Here is a 17,760-nt window from a genome sequence, read left to right as displayed (position 1 = left end):
TCCCCCTGCCTGTCAGCTCAGGAGCCTGCATCTCTGTCTCGCCCCCCCCCCCCCACTATGGTTAATAAAAAACTACAAATTAAAAAAAATATCTTGCCAGACCCTCTTTTAAGCTGCCATCCTGATCTGAAAGTTCACCAGAACTAGTGTCCCCATTGGAAGGTTTCCCCTATATTACTTTTCAAAATCTGGGTTTGCCTTTACTTTCAAGGCTAATGGTAAACAGGACAAAGAGTGTTTATCTCCCTAATGGGGGCACAGACAGCAATAAAATAGGCATTCTAATTTGTCTCCGCTATCAAACAAAAAAAACAAAAAAAAAAAAAATAGGTTTTTCCTTTAGGTACACACACTTACTCCTCTGATGTCCAGATACTACTGGCTGCAAACCTCTGCTACAGGCAGTGCCTTCACCTCTTGTGTTCTCTATTCCTCTAAAGGGGACATAGTTCAATCTCAGCGATTTGTAACAAGAGTGTTAACTAAATAAAAGCTGCTTAAAATGTGTTTGCTTTTGGAGTCTTAAGAAAATTCACACACGCATTAAATTAACAAAATACATTGTTTATTAAGAGGTGCATTATGGTAACAGTATAAATGGCATCAGGCTGATAAATGCAAAAAAGATGAAGCCTGCTGCAAAAAAATAATAATAATCACAACAGCAGGACCTGTACATTCAGTATACAGCAAAATAACAGACTATAATACATGCCCAGCAAGACTAAGGCCTCCGATAAACAGGTATGTCCATTGGCACCAGTAGGTGGCGCCTTATGATCAGATAACAGAATGCAATTGCAGATTTCCGGCTGCTATGTGAAGTTTGCAGGACATTAAAAATTGCATGTATATAGAGGTGAATTACATCCATTTTTTTTTAATTTAATATATATACACAGGTAATGGTCTGAACTGCTATACCACATCCCACAGTGCCACTCAGGCACTTTCACTGTTAATAGCATCTGTAGAATACAATTTGATTCGCTAACTTGCGTTTACAGACATTTGCATTGCTGTAGTATGTCTGATAAAGAGTGCGATTCAGGCCTACCTATAGCCTCTCCTAATGACAGAGAATCATTTGAATGAAGACATGTGGACAGGGTAAAGTGTCATGAAAAGGTCCAGCAAACCTACTTTGCACTTGGCCTATTATAGTAAATGCAAAAAAAAAAAAAAAGCTACCAACTAGGGATGATCTTGGGTGTGTTCGAATACTAGCCCAAACCCATCAGCGCAAGTCCTCCAGGAAGCATTAACCTGTACTGGGCCAATCAGCTGCAGCCAGGGCATTCCTCACTTTGCAGCTGTATGTATACAAAGGGTGTGTATTTGCACAACTGTGAGATTGGGAATGCCTTGGCTACTTATTATTGGCTCAGTACACCAATAGCTTCTTAGCAGGCTCGCTCAGGTGGGTTTGGATTCGGATCTGAACACACCTAAAATCATCCCTACTACCAGGATTCACAGCTATGCAATTGTTTTTAGAGCTCATCAGCTAATAAAAGAAGAGACAGGGCTCCAATAACAAATTGAGCCATTTTTCATACAGATCGCCAACTTCCCGTCTACAAAACCCTTTAAAAATGCAATGCTTTAAAGCAGGAGTCTCAAAACTGCGGGCCGGGGGCCAGATGTGGCCATTGCTAGCCTTTATCCCGACCTTAGGGCACTATTCCTCCCACTGACACCAATGATGGGATACTATTTCTTCTACTAATAGAGGCACTCCTCCTCCTATTGACCACCAACCCTGAGGCCATATTTTATCTTCACAGATGCTGAGCCCGTGACATTTTCTGCCTCTGCTGGGCACAATCTGACTTGTCTAAAGGACAATAAACTGGCCATTTTGTTTGAAACGTATGGAGACTGTGTGTGTGTGTGTTCTCCTGTCATTCTCCAATGCCTAGACCCCCTACTAAACCAATAGTGGTGTCAAGCAGATCACTGACCCACAACTTCAAGTCTGAGAACCATGGTTTCCATTTGCGATTTACGTACAGTTCGAGAGAGAGTCCCTTTTAAAGTAATCTTGTTTATATTATCAGCAGAAGGAAAAAGTTTATTGCTTAACAAAGTTGACTCATATGGTAGGGTCTCTTAAAGCATAAGAAGGCTGACAATAGGCTGTTCTGGACAAAGGAAGGGCCAGTACAGCCAGTAAAACAAAAAACACTACATATCAGTATGGGAGCTTTTACAAGTTTATGTAAATCCTAATTCAGAACGTTATTTATATAATAGTAACCTGTCATTTTAGGTTTGCTGCTCCTATAAATTATTACTCATTGAGGTTTGCATATTAACTACCAAGCCTTCTTTGACGATTATAAAGCAAAACAAAATTATACCCTTTCCAAACATCCTGCAGTTTTTTTAAAACCCAATTTATAGGGAAGTTTCTTGGCCTTCGTGTCTCAAGTTTTAGAAAAGCAGGCAATTTCTAAAAGCTGAAAGCGCCCCGATTGCTATAGGGAGCAATTACTTTTATAACCCTCTTACTAAGGGGCACCGCTATTTCAGTGGTATGCATTCCTTCATTGATCCGATTACCCCTCATTTTCCTGGGTAGTTGAAAAAAATTTAAATTGAAAGAAGCTGGTTACTATACTAGTGTTTTTTTCCCTTCTTCAGTTGCATCTGGCACACTACCCCTCCCAGACACTATAGCTCACAGTGGGAGGGTTTCAATGCGGTCAATACAGAAAGCAGAGCGCTAGACAGGTGCCGACCTACAAGCCACAGAATTGTGAATCAGCAGTTACAATGGCGATTGCCAATAGCCACATCCCATGTCAATTCCACCATCCCATTGTAGTGCAAGCAGGCAAGCAGGTGTCAGTGGCACCTCTATTTTGAATTCAGCAGCATTGTTGCCTCATCACAGGAAGTTGCATTAGGTGGAATTCACTGAAATTAGGTATTTTATAGGACTTTGCAAGGAGGACTATGAAAATTAAGTGTTTCGGCACTTACAGTTTAAAGTGCTGCAGCACACTTTTTTTTTTAAAGCAAGGCCATAATTCTATTTTTTTTGGTATGCAGTAACACAAAGTCAAAACTTCTTACTGGGCAGTGTTGTGGTTGGAAAATATACATTCTAAAAAGGGATTCTACACAATCTCTAACAGTCATGTAACATCAAAGATATGTGGCACCTTATAACTAGCATCCAATGTCATTTCTCAACATTACAGTACAAACTTCAATTACCACATACCACATATCATTTCTTTCCTATAAACTGTTTTAAACAAGGATTGCTCATTTATGCATAGAGAAAGACATTTTGTTTGGGCCAAATGAACAATCAAGAGAATGGCAGCTCTGGTCTTGATCAAAATACAGGAACAGATAGATTTATATAATAATGCAGTCCCTACAGGGCTGACAGCAGTATGTATTCAACCACTTGCCCTCCTGAAGGTCCCCCCCTCCCCCCTCTTCATGACCAGGAAAATAATTGCGGTACGGCACTGCAGTATATTAACTGACAATTGTGTGGTCGTGTGACGCTGTACCCAAAAAAAATATGTTTTTTTTAACCACAAATATATATTTTTACTTTCAGCTATAAAACACACCCAATTAAATAGAAACAAAAAAAAAATAATTTGTTAATTAGATTTAAGCCAAAAATCCCAATAAGAGTATATAGATTGTTGGGGCTATAACTTTTAGGCAAACCAAACTATGGGATATTTTTTTTTAACTAGTAATGGTGGCAATCAGTGACTTATAGCGAGATTGTGACATTGTGGCATTGTATGACAGACACCAGATACATCTGATGTTCTTGGGAACCAGTCACACCAACACAGTGAACAGTGCCAAAAATATGCAAGGTCACTGTACTGACAGTGGCAAAGAAGGGGTTAACATCAAGGGGGGGGGGGGGGGGGGCGCAATGGGTTCACTGTGTGCCTAGCTGGTGATTCATTACTGTGAAGGAGGTGATTGTACTAGGGGAAAGCATAGATCTATGTATCCGCTTTGCAAGAACGCAGAATCCATGTCTTCTGTACTGACAGAACAGTGATCTGCCTTGTTTACATAGGCAGACTGCCGTTCTCCCTCTGTACTGAAGGATCGGCGGGTGTCGAAAGACAGAGTCCACGGTACCCACCGATCAGCTCCCACAGTATATAAATCACATTAGAAGCGGGCTGCCATGAGCGCCCCAGACCAAGTGGTTAATGAAACACTGAAAAAACATATTTTTTCTATCACTACATGTGTACTAAGACAATCCTCTGGTACCTTGAAAGTCCTTCACAATTACCCCCAAAAATATATACACATCCAGACAATGGATGGAAATCTCCTAGTAAACTGAAGCTGGACTGGACAGGAGAACAATGTCCTGGATGAGGCAAAAGGAAGAAACTATCAAAAGGCAACAAGGAAGTCCTGAGCCTCAACACCACCTTCTCCTTATGGAAAAACTAGAAAGGGTTCTTTGAAGGATAAGGCTGCCAGCTTAGACACTTGCATTACAGAGGTGATGGCTACAAGGAATACCACCTTGTGGGTGAGTGTAGAGAAAGGATGTTAAAATGGTGGTTTACTAATTCCAGAGCCATATTCCTGAGGCAATAGGCCAGGGGTCTAAGGACTTGATCAAGACAAGAGAATGTTGCCTTTGTAGAGGTCTGGAGTTAAACTAGGACTGTGTCCAAGGAAGCTACTATCATGAAAAAAAGCAGTGTTCGACGACTCCCACGAGTGGAGATGATGGCACCATTTAAATCATTGGCAACTTGTTCAGGAACACACAAAACTGCCTCCAGTGCAACTACTGTGTATTCCTAAATACAATGAAGCACTTATGGGATTTTGATTAAACTCACAGTGCAGCCCCCCCCCCCCCCCCCCCCAATTAGGCATTTCCCCTGTGTGCATGCCCTCCGCTATCAAGGCAAGATGTGAGCCTTATTTATCGAAGTACCCGGGGGGGGATGCGTTTTGCCCACAGCAGATAAAATTCTCTCATCCATCCTCCAATGCAGGTTATGAAATGAAAGCATCTGGTTGGGTGTTGTAATCAAGGAACGAGTATGATTAGTTCCTAGGGGCAAAGCAGACAGCTCTTATCAGGCACACAGTTTGGAGTATTTTTTTTTTTAAACAATGGTCTAAATGTTCATGAATATTGATCTGGCTTACAAAATGTCTGCCAAGCTCAAGTGTAAAGCTGACCACACATACAATTTTCCTTTAAATTTACCAAAACCATACAATATGATGTCAAGCCTAAACACTGTCAACTGGTCTGCAATCAAGCAGGTGCTTGTACTACGTTGAAGGTAAATCTAGACAATTTCAAGGGAAAAAAATAAAAATAAAAAATAAAATTGTATGGTGTGTAGCCAGCTTTAGAAAATCCTTTCATACTGGGCTTGGCTCTCCTGGCATCACTTCAGATTTTTTAACTCGTACGCCAACAGATAAACATTTTACTAAAAATTTTCCAGGACACTGCCTGACTATCTAAAGATGGATGCCTTGTATTTCTTTTTGCTAGGAATCCTCTTAAGCTCACCTAAAGGATGTCAAAAAAGCTCAAATATTAATTATAACCAAAACTTTTTTCTTTGATTTGGACAGTGTGGGTAAAAGTTGGAACCCCTTTCAGATGTTTACTGCTAGTTGGGTCTCCATTAGAAAGATTTACTTACCCCAACTTTCTGCCTTGCTGACTTCACCAGACCTGAAGTGATGGGACCTCTAACAGCAACACAGACAGAATTAAAGATGCTTTCCTTTAGTAAAGTGGAGGGGAAGGCTGGAATCTACAAATTTTTTATTAGTGTCTGTGTCCCTGTTATAAATTTGCCCTGACTTCTTGTTTTCAGCAGGACAAGAAATTTCTCAGACGGAGTGCCAAATAGCTGTAAAAACCTGCCAGGAGTTCTAATCCTTCCCCATTCTATAAAAACTAGAAAAGTTTTGGACTCATGCTTTTTTATTTATTTATTTTTTATTTTTTCAAAACCAATAACAGAGTCAGCAGGGATAGGTTTTCAGAGTCCTCTATGTTTAAAATCTGGTATTGTAATTGTTACATTGGTCCAGCTCGGAGCAATGCCAGTATGTAGGCACCATACCTGTGGGATTCCTGTGCAAGCTGGAGATCCATGTAGTAGGCACTGTTAGTGCATGGATCTCCATTAGCAGAAGTCGCCCTGCTGCATTGCAAAACACAGGAAGTCGCTCACTCAGCATGGATGCCATTTCAGAGAACACAGCATTTTCTCAATAAATGCAAAGTGCTCTCCGATTGGAGAGACGGGATGGCAAGATCCCAATCTCCACCTCCACCTCGTCCAATTAGAGAATTCTTTGCATTTACTGAGAAAATGCAAAGTGTTCGCTGAATGGTACACATGCCGAGTGGGTGACCTCTTGTGTTCAGTAAGCAGCAGGACAACTGCTTAGGCTGGCCATAGATGGCGCGATTTGCTTTCCTGCAAGCCTTGGTTGCAGGAAAGAAATATGCTGGACTTCCCATCAACACAGTGATGACAGTGGAATCCCTCCCACGGGGCCATTGTGTTCTTTTGTAACAGTCGCCAAAAACCGCATGTAAAATCCAATTGATCAACTTGGTACATTCAGCCTGCCCATACAGGTTTTAAAATTTGGCTGGTTCCTGCAGAACCAACTGGGATTTTAAACATCTAGCATGAGACCAGGAAACAAGTGCCAATCACTGTAGAAGCAAGTCACTATAGTCATTTCCAGGTTCCAGGGCGATCCCACACGTATAGCACATAGATGCTTGCGTTGATCCAAGCTGGACCAATGTAACTATGCAAAAATATCCATGCCTAAACTTTAGCTATAACCCGTCTAATCCAAGCAAAGAGGCCCGCAGAAGCAAAGTTTTGATCACTGATGTAGTAGAAGCCATTATGTGCACTGACCCAATTGCAGCAATGCAGATGCTTGGTCAAAACGAATCACGCTAATGCGGCAGTTTAAAGAGATTTATTAATCAACATCCTGAAATGGAAAGGGCGTGTGTTGCCTACGACAGCCATATCATTATCAGCATGGAAAAAGAAAAAAAAAAAAAGCCTAAAAATGGTTAACCACGGTACGGTCACTGGTCTCTGGTGAAGGCACTCTTATTGGTGGTGGGTCAGTTTCCAAAATGGCTTCTTCTCAGACAGGACACATTAAATAATTTTATTGGGAAACAAATCAATAGGGCATTGGCTCTGTAAATAAGCCACTTCATTTTATAAGTTATTAAAAAGGCAACTTTTACAAATAAAACTGAAGTATTTCTCCCAATAGCACAGACATAAAATGGCCTTTCTGCAATACAGTACGCAGTTGTGGTTGGGATGGCCAAGTGTGATTGGGTCTTTTCAGCCATTTGGTACAAAGTACTAATAAACTTGTAATTTTCAGACCATTAAATAGCTGCCCAGCACACCCCTGATCTAAGAGAATTAGGCTATGACTGACATGCATAGGACCGCACCCTGCTAACTCCATTACACTTTGGTTGTTAATAGAAGGTGACGCTGGATTTGCCCCCTGGTGGGTTCAGGACTCTGTTGTGGGAGCGTGGCCGGGGGCCTAGGTGAGGCTCGTGTCTAGAAATGTCTATTTCTGGCATCACAACCTTCTTCTCTTCTTTGACCACTGGTGTCTTCACTTCCGGCGTTGGTTCTGGTGTGGGAGCTGGAGGTGGAGGAGGTGGCTTTTCAGCTTTAACTTCAGCCTTAACTTCAACCTTCACTGCAAGACAGAAAGACCAACAAGTTTATTTGTTGTTTGAGGCTCATAGAACACAAGGCAAACCCAGAAATGATGTGCATACCCCCATTTGCAACCAATATCTTGGCTCCATTTTCTAGGACGGACACAAACCAGTTGCTATGAACAACTTCTTATTTTGCGTTTTCACCAGCACCTTTATTTTTATGTGATACATAGTCAAAAACAACCCACAGAACGTGTAGAAAGTCACTTCACTTTTTCCACATTTTGTTATGTTACAGCCTTATTCCAAAAAAGGATTAAATTCATTATTTTCCCTCAAAATTCTACAAACATTACCCCATAATGACAACATGAACAAACACACACACACACACACACACACACACACACACACACACACAAACGTATTCACAGCCTTTGCCAGAACACTCAAAATTGAGCTCAGGTGCATATGGTTTCCACTGATCATCCTTGATAGGTTTCTACAACTTGATTGGAGTCAACCCTGTGGTCTTAGTTCCTGCCATTGAAAAAAATCCCCACGGCATGATGCTGCCACCACCATGCTTCACTATAGGGATGTTATTGGCCAGGTGATGCCTAGTTTCCTCCAGACATGACGCTTGGCACTTGGGGCAAAAACATTCATTCAATCTGTTTCATCAGACCAGAGAATTTTGTTTCTCATGGTCAGAGTCCTTCGGGTGCCTTTTGGCAAACTCCAGGGGGGCTGTCATGTGCCTTTTACTGAGGAGTGGCTTCCATCTGTCCACTCCATCATACAGGCTTGATTGGTGGAGTGCTGCAGAGATGGTTCTTATAAACTTCTTTCACTTTGTCATTAAGGGGTATTTTTTGTAGACTTTTAGAGGAAAATAATGAATTAATCCATTTTGGAATAAGGCTGTATACATAACAAATTGTGGAAAAAGTGAAGCGTTGTGAATACTTTCTTGATGCACTGTACAACTGTCATTTTTCTTACACACACCTACCACCCGTCTAGGGATCAATACTTCCTGGACCAGCTATGAAATTATGAAAAAACACAATTACACACAAGTTTGAGGTTGGGCAGTACTGACCTGGCTTAGGAGAGGCTGAAACTTCTGCTTGCTTTAAAGAAATGCTATCCTGTAAAAACACAAGATATGGATCTTTGAAAATAGAGGCTAAACTACCAAAACTGTATACAACACACACAAGGCAATAAAAAAAAAAAAAAAAAAAAAAAAAAAAAAATTTAAAAATGTGTAGATGTGTAATGTCTCAAAAGAAAACTCCATTTCCATTTTAATGCCGTTTATCAAATTAGAACATTGTTAATTTATAGATGGAATTTAAAATACCTGAACAACCTTCAATTTAGATACTTAAAAAGGGTAACTTTACTTTCATAGGGGGGGGGGGGGGGGGGGGGGGGGAGTAGCAAATAATAATAATATTATTATTATTATTAATAATAATAATAATAATAATAATAATATTATAGCAGCATATACAATTGCTACAGGTCATATTGTAATTGAATGCAGCTCTGTAATTTTCTATAAAATGCAATGCAATATGGCTACCTGGGAGGTGTAATGTACACAGATGGTGTATACAACACCCCCCCAGAAACATTCCCGCTTCTGTGATTAGCTTACTGATTTTTCCAGAAGTCTGCTCTAGTGGTTGATTATCAGAGCGGCCAATTATTTGGGGACGATTTTCACATTTTTCAAATCGGTATCGGTCAGAAACTTACCAATATTGTTCAGACCTTCTCCCCCACATTGGCACTTTCAACAGTCTCTGCCAATCTCCGTCAATGGGCAGCAGAGAGATGACATTTCTCACTGCCCACCTAGCATCACCACTTTTCCACCCCTACAGCAGGGCTGCGAAGGCTGCTCTTGACAGAGCTGCATCGGGCGAGCAGAGAGAGGCTGCCAGAAGTAGCGTTAGTGACAAGCTGCATCTGGGTGGCAGGTGATGGTGGCAAGTGACATGCTGCATCTGGTGGCAAGCGACAGTGATGTACAAAATATTGGCGCCCGTTATCGGCCATCAACCTGAAAAGCAGCTGAAAAATCGGTATCGGCCCTAAAAAAACCCTCTATCAGTCGACTCCTAGTCTGAACTTACATACAAGCCAAATTTTGAGCATCCCCTGCAACAAAAATTTCATTTTTGGCTAGGTTCTCCCAAAGGGAAATCATGTCTAAAGGAATTCATACCCTGCCACTTAGCTGCTGCACCTGCAGGGTTCTAATGAGCAAAGTGATTATAAGGCGATTCCCATTCACAGTCACTTTGCACAAAGAGCTATCTCTTCAGAATAGCAAAAGGTAGAAGTCTGGAAAGAATTTGTTAAAATCCTTGCAATGTACATAGAGCACTCAGAGGGGGATGCTTTTATTTCTCAAGAAAAGTGGCATTACTCTTTCAAATAAATGCTTTGCCCATGAAGGCAACATACACTTCTCTTCATTTTGCCCAATCACCGCTCAGTTTAGATGCCAAAAGTGAAAGCAAGGCCCTATATAAGCTATGGGTCAAATGGGAGTGGGTACCTGTCAAAACCAACTTATCCGCTTATTTCCCCAAAAGTGCCAAATGTGCCAGTGGAGGGTGGGGGGCAAACAAGCAAAGCTTCCCCTTTTGGGTGGAGCTCAGCATTTAAAGTTGAGGGTAGAAGTAAAGGTTGTATTACTTTCCTGATGCTCTTCTCGACTGCTCAGGGTTATAGGCAAGACCCTGCTGTCCTGACATACAATGCAAGACTATTGGCCCTACATTGTATATAAAATGACCCTTCTGCATAATCACCAGCCGCAGAGCCTTCGAAGAGGCAGTGAGAGGCCAGTCACAAAGCTTGGAAGAAGCCTGCTTGAGAAAGGCAACTACAGCTTTCTCTTCAATCTCTAGACCTAATGAGCATTTAAACCTGCAGTGATGGGAGGGCCCCACTTCAAGGGCTTTTTTTCTGGTGCCTGGAGCTGGTCTTTAAAATGGGCTCCAAAATGTAATACATATGTTATAAAAGGAAAACCAAGATTTGCAGGTACCTTTGGTTTATTTGGATGTGCCTTTGGGCTTGTTGTTAGTTGTGCTTCACCAAAAATGTTGCTGGTCTTTCCTCCTGGTGGGTTCTGCTTTGCTGTCTGCTGCCCAGTTGTGGAATCCTGGAATATACCACTTGTCTTTCCACCTATTGGGATGGGAGGAGAACAAATAGATTAGCCAGGAACTGTACGCCTCCTGCAATACAGGTTGAGACTTGGCCCTTCAGAAAAGGTGGAAACCTTGATGCAGTGGGATTCCTTAAAAAAAAAAAAAAAAAAAGTTATGAATTGATTTGCATTTTAATAAGTGAAATAAGTATTTGACCCCTTCGCAAAACATGACTTCGTACTCTGACCTCTGATTGCAAACAATCGTTTTGCCACAGACGTTTTTTGTAGTTGGCCACCAGGTTTGCACACATCTCAGGAGGGATTTTGTCCCACTCCTCTTTGCAGGTTCTCTCCAAGTCATTAAGGTTTTGAGGTTGACGTTTGGCAACTTGAACCTTCAGCTCCCGCCACACATTTTTTATGGGATTAAGGTCAGTGGAGACTGGCTGGGCCACTCCAGGACCTTAATGTGCTTTTTTAGAGACTCTTGTCATCTTGGCCCTGTGTTTGTGGGTCATTGTCATGCTGTAATACCCATCCACGACCCATTGTCAATGCCCTGGCTGACAGGAGGAGGTTCTCACCCAAAATTTGATGGTACATGGTCCCGTCCATTGTCCCTTTTGATGTGGTGAAGTTGTCCTGTCCTCTTAGATAGCTTAGTGTTGGGGATGGTGTTCTTGGGGTCATAGGCAGCATTCCTCCTGTGCCAAACATGGCGAGTTGATTTGATGCCAAAGAGCTTGATTTTCGTCTCATCTGACCACAACACTTTCACCCAGTTCTCCTCTGAATCATTTAGTTGTTGATAAGCAAACTTCAGAGGGCCTGTAAATGTGCTTTAAGCAGGGGGACCTCGTGAGCGCTGCAGGAATTCAGTCCTTCACGGCGTAGTGTTACCAATTGTTTTTTGAGGACTATGGTCCCAGCTGCCTTGAGATCATCGACAAGATTCTTCCGTGCAGTTCTGGGCAGATTCCTCAGTGTACTCCTGATCATTGAAACTACAAGAGGTGAGGTCTTGCATGGAGCCCCAGACCAAGGAAGATTGACCGTTATTTTGTGTTTCTTCCATTTGTGAATAAATCGCACCAACTGTTGTCACTCTCTCACCAAGCTGCTTGGCGATGATCTTGTAGCCCATTCCAGCCTTGTATAGATCTCCAATCTTGTCCCACATCTTTGGACAGTCTTGGCCATGGTGGAGAGATTGGAATCTGATTGATTGCTTCTGTGGACAGGTGTCTTATATAGGCAACATGCTGAGATTAGGAGCACTCCCTTTAAGAGAGTGCTCCTAATCTCAGCTAGTTACCTGTATAGAAGACACCTGGGAGCCAGAAATCTTGCTGATTGATAGGGGGTCAAATACTTATTTCACTCATTAAAATGCAAATCAATTTACAACTTTTTTTTGCAATGTGGTTTTCTGCATATTCTTGTTGTTCTGTCTCTCACTATTAAAATAAACCTACCATTAAAATTATAGGCTGATCATTTGTCAGTGGGAAAACGTACAAAATCAGCAGGGGGTCAAATACTTTTTCCCTCTCGCTGTACATTCTATGTATAAAATTTTAATTGTACGAGACCAGCTCATGTGTTTTGGTATCGGGCAGAAATTCTGGTCAGAGGTGACTAAAGCCCCATACACATGGGCCGAATGTTGGGAAGGCAATGGCCGGTTCCAAAAGAGAAAAAAAAAAAAAAATGAAAAAAAAAAAATGAAAAAAAAAAAAAAAAGCAAAGCTGTCATTCAGCCAGAGACAGGGTGTGGGCAACAATGAGGGGACAATGAGGGGGTTCCATGGACCACATGAAATGGACCGGAGGGGCAGATTCGGGCCCCCCCGTGTGTTTGACACACGTGCCCTAACCTTTCGTGCTGTTAGTTTTCTAATCCTGCAACTACTTGAATTGATATGGACAGTGTTCTCTTCGGGAGGGCCCTACGTCTGGGGACTGGTACCGTTGTCCTTCTTGTACCAACTGGAACCATATATTTATGGCCACTCACATAAATTCTGCCATCACGGTGTAGAGCAGCAGTTGGTGGGTGGGGGGATGTTTTTCATGTTATCTTTTTCTTTGATTTTTGTATCTTCATGCAAATTTTTAGCACCTTGTTGGTGCCGTTTGTACCTTTCTTATGAAAAGCTCATTAAAAAAATAAATAAATAAAAAGCTAGGCAAGACTAAGTGGTTAACAAACCCTACCCTGCTTGATATCCAAATCTGTTTAATTTCATCACAGGAATTATGGCTTCAGTGGCCAGGCCTATCCCACTACTCATAAGCTAGGCTTCTGGGTAACAGGAGGATTTATTATTTCTACAGAATATAGGCCATGGCCCTCAGGAAAAACACAACACCCAGTGTGTGAGCATGCAGGAGAGAACAGAACTTGCACACATTCCGGATGCTGCGATGCAGATGCTGTAAAACAGACAATGTGTAACAGCTCCCATGATATTTGCACATCTGGCCAGAGTCTTGTTTGTGTTACACCCACCACATATCTCTACGCTGGCCAATAAGATCCCAGTGCAACGGCCCTAATGGTGAAAGCTTCAGCAAGAAACTTTGTAGCCCACAGAAGAGAAAAAAAAAGAAAAATTATTTTATTTTATTTTTTTTATTTATTTTATATATATATATATATATATATATATATATATATATATATATATATATATATATATATATATATATATATATATATATATATATATATATATATAATTATTATTTCTAAGCAATCAATTCTGGTGGCCGAGAAGCTGCCGCGAACATTTAAAGAGGAGCTGAAAGGAACACATTGACTTGCAACGACAGAGGACCAGATAGATACACTAATTATATTATATATTTTTACACCAAAATTTAGGTCACCATGTATTCTGCTACATATTTTTGGTAAAGCAAACATAAAAACCAATAAGCGTATATTGTTTATGCAAACGTTATAGCGACTATAAACTATATGGAATTTTTATTTGTTTCGTACTAGTAATGGTGGCGATCAGCGACTTATAGCAAGACTGCAATATTGTGGTAGACAATCGGATCTTAACTGACACTTTGCGGGAACCAGTGGCACTAAAAGTTATCAGTGCTAAAATATGCAGTCACTTTTCTAATGACACTGGCTGGAAAGGGGATAAACATCTAGAGCGATCAAAGGGTTAAATATATGCCTAGCCAGTGTTTTGTGTACTGCGTTAGGTGCTTTTACTAGGGGGGAAGTGATTGTGTTTCTGCAAAGCAGGGAATAAAATCAAAGTCCAATCACTCACTTAAAGAGGAAGTAAACCCTGATGGGTGTTACTTCCCCTTAGTTTCCCTGCAAAGGTAAAGCATAATGGGCTACTATGCATCGCATAGTAGCCCATTAAGTGACACTTACCTGCAGGAGAAGCCCGCGATGTCCCCATCTTCCTCGCCAATAGCGAGTGTCTATTCTTCAGCCCTCTTCCTTCCAGGGCACCGAACAGTGACGTCACTCCCGCTCATGAGCCGCCTTTAACAGCATGACTTGAGCTAGAAACGGCACAGCGTGCCCCAACTACGGCGCATGCACAGAAGAAATTGCCGTACAGCGATTTGCAAATATCTCCTAGATCGTGCAGGTCTGGGAGATATTTCAAGTACCTACAGGCAAGCCTTAATCTAGGCTTACCTGTAGGTTAAAGTTGTTGTAAAGGGTTTTTAGCAGTCGAGGAGTTGGCTCCCTCCAGGCATGCCTGCCTTTAATTTACTATATACACTCCAACTCAGACTCAAATGTAGGAGTTAAGATTGCACTTTACCGAGGAGCCTTGACGAGGCACTGCGACTGCCACATGTATTTGCAACTAAAACCTGTATTTAACATGTATTGTTCGAGTCATTTTTTGTTTTTGCAGGGTAGCTGGTAAGTGTGCTGGGAAACTTATTTGTCTTGCGCAATGCCCTTCATGATCACCTTACTTCAGGTGCTAATATAAATTGGGGAGTTGCCAGAAGATATAAAAAAACATTGCTCTGGCATAAAGAGCCTTTTTCCACAAACTCCATGCTGCCAATTGTACTCTCTACATTAAAGTGTGTGCCCAGACAAGCATTTTCATTTTACATTCTTCACAAAGAGCGAAGAGACAAAAACCCCTATTGTTATTTTAAGGCTATCTGGAGCTCCACTAGAGTGATTTTCACTCACTTCCTGTCTCAGTGACAACAGTTCTACTAGAAAGGAAAGGGAGGAAAAATGTCGAGCAGAAACATAGGCATAAATATAATATGCATAATATGCATAGTCTGCCAGCTTTTTATTGCTGCAAAGAAGAGAAAACCAGCACATTCTGCAGCAGGATTTTCAAGTGCCAGCAAGCTTTTTATTTCTGTCTGTGTTGCAGATGTTTTCCTTAATTCTTGTCTGGTGAAACCAGCGTCACTGGGATAGTGAAGGGAAATCTCTCTAATAAAGCCTTAATTGCAGTAAAAGCTGATAGAGGTTCTAATCTTTTCCCCCACTTACAATTTTAAAAGTAAACTTCATGGTCATAGAATGTCAGCATTCTGCTCCTTCCTAGCTTTAGGATCCATTCACACCCAGGTGTATTGGGTTTGCAGCATGAATCACTGCGATTCTGCCCACGATTTCAAAACATACTACAATCGCAAAATGCAGTTTCACGTAAAACACTGTGCAATTTGCAAATCGCATTGCGTTAAGCCCGTCACCCATAAAAAAAAAAAAAAAAAAAAAAAGTTGTCCTTTTTGGGCAACAAGCCTTACACGATAGACTTGCGACAATCACGGCAAAACCACACTGTATTTTAGGTGCCATTGAAAATAATGGCACCCAAGCCCGTTTTGCGATTGTAGTGCGTTTTGAGATAGTGGGCAAAAACGCAGTGATTCTGCGGCAATCCCAGGTGTGAATGGAGCCTTATTAAACTTCAGAAGCAGCAACTCCCCTCTATCCAATATGGCAGCTCTAGAATATGACTGTCACAATGAGTAGGTTGATCAGATAGTGACATTATTATAATATTTCAAAGTAGAATACATTGGAAGCTTGGGACATGGAGGGCAGGGCAGAGGAGGATTTCACACGGGACACATCCCTACTGACTAGGTTATGTCCCTAGTCCCGATTTATCGTTTTTTGTCTGCACTTTAAACACTGACTATAGTGGTAGCAGAGCCTCCAAGAATCAATATGCTGGTTCATAGACTAATTCTTCCTCATGCAGATTACCTGAATTTATTTTCTCTGCCCGTATGTTAGTATTTCTAGTAATCCAGGAAGCAGGTTACCATGGCAAACACATTTAGGACTATGCATAATGGATAACATTATACACAGACAGGATGCAGCTTTCCTGTCCATACATCAGGACAGAAGCCAGGAATGTCTCTCTGAGAGGAGGAGGTGCTCTCGGAGATGTCACTTGCTGATACCAGACATCTTCAGGAAGAACTCCAATGCCAGCTCAGCACAATCTCCACCTAGCTGTGTGTGTAGCCCTCCCATCCTTGACTCACCGGAAACCGATGCCACTCCTCCCATGATGCATGCTTCCTTACCCAGCGTGTTATCATTGTGCAATGTAGAGGAAGTCTATAATCCTGATCAGAGAACAAATGTTGAATGAACAGTCATCAAATGAAAGTAAAATCTGTCATGAGAGACATAGGGGAATGCCAATGCGGACATCTCCTGAACATCCCAGCATACTGACATGCTGATCCTATGGTTGGAATATTTCAGGTCAATGCTCCGAAAAAGCATGGAGAAGGAGGAATTCCAGGTCTCTCCGAGTTTTTGTTGGGGGGGGGGGGGGGGGGGGGTCATTTGGTTTCATAGAGGATTGTGAAAAATTTCAGGAAGGTGCGACAATCTAAAGAAGTTCTGTCTGGGACTCCAAGTTAAAGGCTACATACACAGACAGCTATGTTTACATCTTTACTCCACATTTACCCTGAAGTGGGTGGGAGATAACGGAGGCAGCATTACATAAGAGGGGAGGACTGTGGTGTAAGGGCAGATCAATGTTACTACTTGTAACAAAGCCCACACTGAAGAAACCCACCAGTTACCACTATCCTCACACTGGTATTTCCCAAGACCGATGGATTGTTGTACTATATATGCTGTCTTGCATTTTCACATGTAGTCAAGTCACTTAGCCTTATTTCTACGTTCTATACCTGAAAACATAGGAAGTGAGGTGCAGAAAAATGGCAGCAGGTGCTCTAGACAGAGTCAAAATGTGAAATATTTTGCTGTAGCAGGAGACCTTCCTTTGTGAAGGCAGATACTTCTCCATCGTGTCATACCATCAGTGAGGTGCGTGATTGGCCTGCAGCAGGACAATGACCGCCAATGACATTAAAAAGGGGAAGTCAAGCCTGAGCTTTTTAGGCTGGGCTTCGCCTATGGGTCACAGGAGTGCATTTCGTTTTGCACTCTTGCGACCCGTTTTCAGCAGAGAGCGGTCTAAAGAAAAAAAAAAAAAGAAAAAAAGAAAAAACACAACCCCACACACAAACCAACCCATACTTCTCTTTTAAAAACAATTTTCATCAAAAAAAATAAAAAATTGTTTGTTGGATGTGTGCAAGGGAGGTTCCAAATAGAAAGATGTGCCAGTGGAGTGCATCATCCTTGTAATGAATATACAGTAAAAAAAAAAAAAAAAAAATAATAAAATAAGTAAATAGGCTTTTAAAAACCCCTCCTGTGATTACACAAGTACACTTTTGTAAAAAAAAAAAAAAAAAAAAAATAATTATACACAAAATATTCATTTTCAAAAGTAAAAGATTTAAAAACCCATATCAAAAAATGTCATAGCTTGCATA

The 17,760-nt window shown here is 41.4% G+C and overlaps 1 protein-coding gene across 1 annotated transcript in view; it reads right to left on the bottom strand.

Moving 5' to 3' along the window:
- Positions 1 to 543: 543 nt before the first annotated feature.
- JPT2 (Jupiter microtubule associated homolog 2) overlaps positions 544 to 17,760 on the bottom strand; it is a 54,499-nt gene continuing 37,282 nt past the window's right edge. The window contains exons 3-5 of the mRNA XM_077449180.1: positions 10,803 to 10,945; positions 8,835 to 8,883; positions 544 to 7,764 (exon numbers count right to left, since the gene is read on the bottom strand). Coding sequence (XP_077305306.1) covers positions 7,532 to 7,764; positions 8,835 to 8,883; positions 10,803 to 10,945 — 425 coding nt within the window. The 3' untranslated portion in view covers positions 544 to 7,531. The remainder of the gene's footprint in view (positions 7,765 to 8,834; positions 8,884 to 10,802; positions 10,946 to 17,760) is intronic.

Source organism: Lithobates pipiens, unplaced genomic scaffold (assembly GCF_037356315.1).
Source record: "Lithobates pipiens isolate NorthernLeopardFrog02 unplaced genomic scaffold, aLitPip1_a1.2 Scaffold_22, whole genome shotgun sequence".
Taxonomy (NCBI): domain Eukaryota; kingdom Metazoa; phylum Chordata; class Amphibia; order Anura; family Ranidae; genus Lithobates; species Lithobates pipiens.
The sequence above is the reverse complement of the archived record's forward strand: the minus strand, read 5'-3'. Positions and strand labels throughout refer to the sequence as shown.